This window comes from Egretta garzetta, unplaced genomic scaffold, assembly GCF_000687185.1.
Source record: "Egretta garzetta isolate BGI_Z169 unplaced genomic scaffold, ASM68718v1 scaffold32, whole genome shotgun sequence".
Classification (NCBI taxonomy): Eukaryota; Metazoa; Chordata; class Aves; order Pelecaniformes; family Ardeidae; genus Egretta; species Egretta garzetta.
This window is the reverse complement of record NW_009259035.1, coordinates 1,412,267-1,415,846: the sequence shown is the minus strand read 5'-3', so window position 1 is coordinate 1,415,846 and position 3,580 is coordinate 1,412,267. Positions and strand designations below refer to the sequence as shown.

At 50.0% G+C, this 3,580-nt stretch overlaps 1 protein-coding gene across 1 annotated transcript in view; it reads left to right on the top strand.

Annotated features, from left to right (window-relative positions):
* DUSP4 (dual specificity phosphatase 4) overlaps positions 1 to 855 on the top strand; it is a 1,549-nt gene extending 694 nt beyond the window's left edge. Inside the window, exons 2-3 of the mRNA XM_035890406.1 lie at positions 1 to 112; positions 345 to 855. The exon at positions 1 to 112 is cut by the window's left edge and continues 117 nt beyond it. Coding sequence (XP_035746299.1) covers positions 1 to 112; positions 345 to 730 — 498 coding nt within the window. The 3' untranslated portion in view covers positions 731 to 855. The remainder of the gene's footprint in view (positions 113 to 344) is intronic.
* The last annotated feature ends 2,725 nt before the right edge of the window (positions 856 to 3,580 follow it).

The following is a 3,580-nucleotide window of genomic DNA, read 5'->3' as shown; positions in this document are numbered from 1 at the left end:
TCAGACTGCCCCAACCACTTCGAGGGGCACTACCAGTACAAGTGTATCCCTGTGGAGGATAACCACAAAGCTGACATCAGCTCCTGGTTCATGGAGGCCATCGAGTACATCGGTGAGTGCCTGTGCAGAGAAGCTGTGTCCCTGCATGTTTCACCGCGGTGGTGGGGAGGTTCCTGCCTGAAAGACCTGGAGCCTTTGGCTCAGAGGGGACTGGGGTCCAGCAGAGTCCCCGCCAGCTGTTGCACTGGTAGGAGGGAGGTCAGCCACCACCTGCAGGTTTGGCGAGGGGCTGGGCTTTGTTGGAAAGGCATAGGGCTCACGTCTCATCCCCTGTTGCCCTGCAGACTCTGTGAAGGAGTGTTGTGGCCGGGTCCTAGTCCACTGCCAGGCTGGTATCTCCCGCTCCGCCACCATCTGCTTGGCTTACCTGATGATGAAGAAGCGTGTCAAGCTGGAGGAGGCCTTTGAGTTCGTCAAGCAGCGCCGGAGCATCATCTCCCCTAACTTCAGCTTCATGGGGCAACTGCTGCAGTTTGAGTCACAGGTGTTGGCCACCTCATGTGCAGTGGAAGCTGTCAGCCCCTCGGGGACACTGCGGGAGCGGGGCAAGGCCACCTCCACCCCCACCTCCCAGTTTGTCTTCAGCTTCCCCGTCTCTGTCGGTGTCCATGCCACCCCCAGCAGCCTCCCGTACCTGCACAGCCCCATCACCATGTCGCCCAGCTGTTAGCTATGGGGCCAAGGCCAGCCAAGCAGATAGTGCCAGGCGTGGAGGGGGCAGGTGGGTGTGGAGCCCCATGATGTTAAGCAATAGTGCCGGACACTGCCGTTCACCCTGGACTCAACGTCTTTTTCGTAGAGAAATTTCTTACCTCATCTTGGTTTGTTGTTTGTTTTTTTTTTGTTTTTTTTTTGCTTTTTAATTTCATGTTTTGAACGTACGGAAGTTGTAAAAGCCACAAACCCTGACATTGTCCAGGCTCTTTGGGGGAGTTAAAAAGCATACTGGGTTTCCTCAAGTGCCTGGTCTTCATCTCTTTCCATCCCTATTTTATTGTCTTGTTTTTTTAAAAAGATACACCTCCCCTTCTCCCTCTATTTCTGTCCCTAGCTCACCTGGGTTGAAAAGGGAGCATACCCCTTTTTTTATCATGCAGCAGCCTTCCCCCTTGCAGAGAGGCATGGGTGTGTGTGGTGGGTGCTGCTTACCTGAGCCAGTTGTGCTGGGTGACGAGCAGAGCTGCAGGCAGGGCCTCGGGGCGAGCAGGAGTGGTGGCACAGGGCTGGCTGCCTGCAGTCAACCTCACCCCTGCTGGTGCCTGGGGAGGCGATGCAGGAGCTGGCAGGCACCTGCTGAGCCACCAGCAGAGCCCTTTCCTGGGGTGGGGAGAGCAATCTCTGTGGCCGGGAGGCAGTTTGGAGCGGGGAGACACAGTCCTAAATGCCTCTTTTCTTGTCTCTGTGGATCATTGGATCCTCCAAAACTTAGGTCCAGTCTCCTGTGGCTTAAAGAAGGGGTGGGGGCAGCAGCCTGGGCTGCTTTTGATTACTCTGATTTCCTCTCCACCCATCGCACCGCTCCTTCCAGAAGGAGCAGGATGGGACATGGTTGGGCTGTAACAGAAGAGAAAAGCAGCTGGGTGGAGGAGAGGCTGGCTCAGAGATGTCCTCCATCCAGCATTTCTAAAATTTCTTTAACCCATGACTGGCCCCTTCTCCACCTAAGCTGGGTCTCGCTTACCTCTGCAAGGCTGCTGCAGCTTTTGGTCCAAGCCTAGAAAATGCCTCATCTTCAACCCACCTGGAGCCTTATTTCCCACCCCACCTCTCTCCTTCCCCCCCCCAGTCCAATCCAGCACACAAGATGCCTGTGTGGCTGATGTACATATGTATGGTTTTGTTCCTTTTTTTTTTTAGAAATTAACTTTTTATTTATTGCCTGAGGGAGGGAAAAAACCATTGTTTGGAGAACGTAAAAATAAAACTGTTTTCAACAGTTGTGGCTGGAGCAGCTTTGTTCTAAGACCCAGACAAAACAGCAGGTTGTGCAAACACTCTACTTTCACAAAGCAACTGTTAAAAATGTATTTATTGAATTTTAAACTATTACAAGTATTGCAGATCAGACATTTAGCCAAGCACATTTATAGATCAAACTCGGTTGTTACAGAGATGTTACCCAAAGTCCACCACGTAGGTAGGCTGAGAACCTGCCCATCGTCTTCTTTGAGAGAGAGGGTAAAGGAGGAAATAAATAAATGATATCCCAGCTCCAGGTAATTGGCAACCAAGAGAGGAAACGTACAGGGCTAGTTATGAAAACAAGTTACACAAGAAAAGGTCTAAAAACTCAACCCCCAGGTACATTGCCATCTGGGCTGGCAGAGAAAGCAATTAGGAATGGAGATGCACAAGCTCACGGGACTGCAGCACAGAAAAATCCCCCTTTCAAATTCCAAAGCTGAAGCAAGTTCTGCAGATGTTAAAAAGAAAGTGTCAAAATTACCTTGTAATACAGAGATTGTAATAATCTACATCAGTAATTAGCGGAACCAACACTAAAACTTGCCACCAACAGGTTCAGTAAGACAGAAATAGATGTATCAAAGCCAGTCAGATAATGTGACCCGACAGGTGAATGTGTTAGTGTAATGGGAAATGCATCCGTTTCTCACGTTCCCTGCCGATTCATGGGCTCAATTCAACTTGCTTCAGAAGTTTTAACACACGTGTGCTCTCCCCTGATCCTTTAGGTTTCACATCTACTATGCATTAGGGGAGGTGGGAACACTGCCGCTCCGTCTCTGCACAAGTGTCCTGCTGCTCTCCCGAAGATCAGGAGAGCGCGCTCTGGGCTGTCCCAAAGCCACCACCTCTGACCACCAAAGGATTCAAGGCTGTGGAGGCTGACAAGCCACTCACTACCTGAGGAGAGAACTGAACCTGTACTTTCCCATGTCTTCCCCAGCAGGGCTGCAGCATAGCTTGAAATGACCGAGGCATGCATTAGATGCATTTCCTTTTAGATTTCTCAGCGAGATTTTCTGTGGCAAAGCAGTATGGAAAGGGAGAAATCCCACTAAAAGTAAATCCATACATTTCCTGACCTTCAGCTTCAGAGAATGATTAGCCATGTTCAAACTAATCTGTTTTGTGTTTGGACCCTTCCTTTTACCCATTTTTGAAAAAATGTTCTGGGTAATTGCTGTTAACAGTCCCATATGGAAGTTCTAGGTAGTGCATGTACTGTGCAGGAGCTCTGACTTCGCTGCAGGGATGCAGGAGTCTTTTTTGAGAAGATTTGCCACTGTCTTAAGTAGTTCCCAGTGGCACAACATGTGAGCATCCCTCAGTGCTTCACGCATTCGCGGGAAGCAGACATGTCCTCCGACCTACAATAAGCAGTAAGATCAGCTGGCTTCCAGAGCCAAGGAAGCGCCCTTCTCCAGAAGCTACTCCATCCCATATACCACATGCCTCTTCTGTGTCTGCTGCCCACCAAAGCCAGCAGTGCAGAACATTTTGTGGGGCTTTCTTCTTGCTTCAAGCATAGAATTTTGTTTTGGGGTACTCCTGTTAT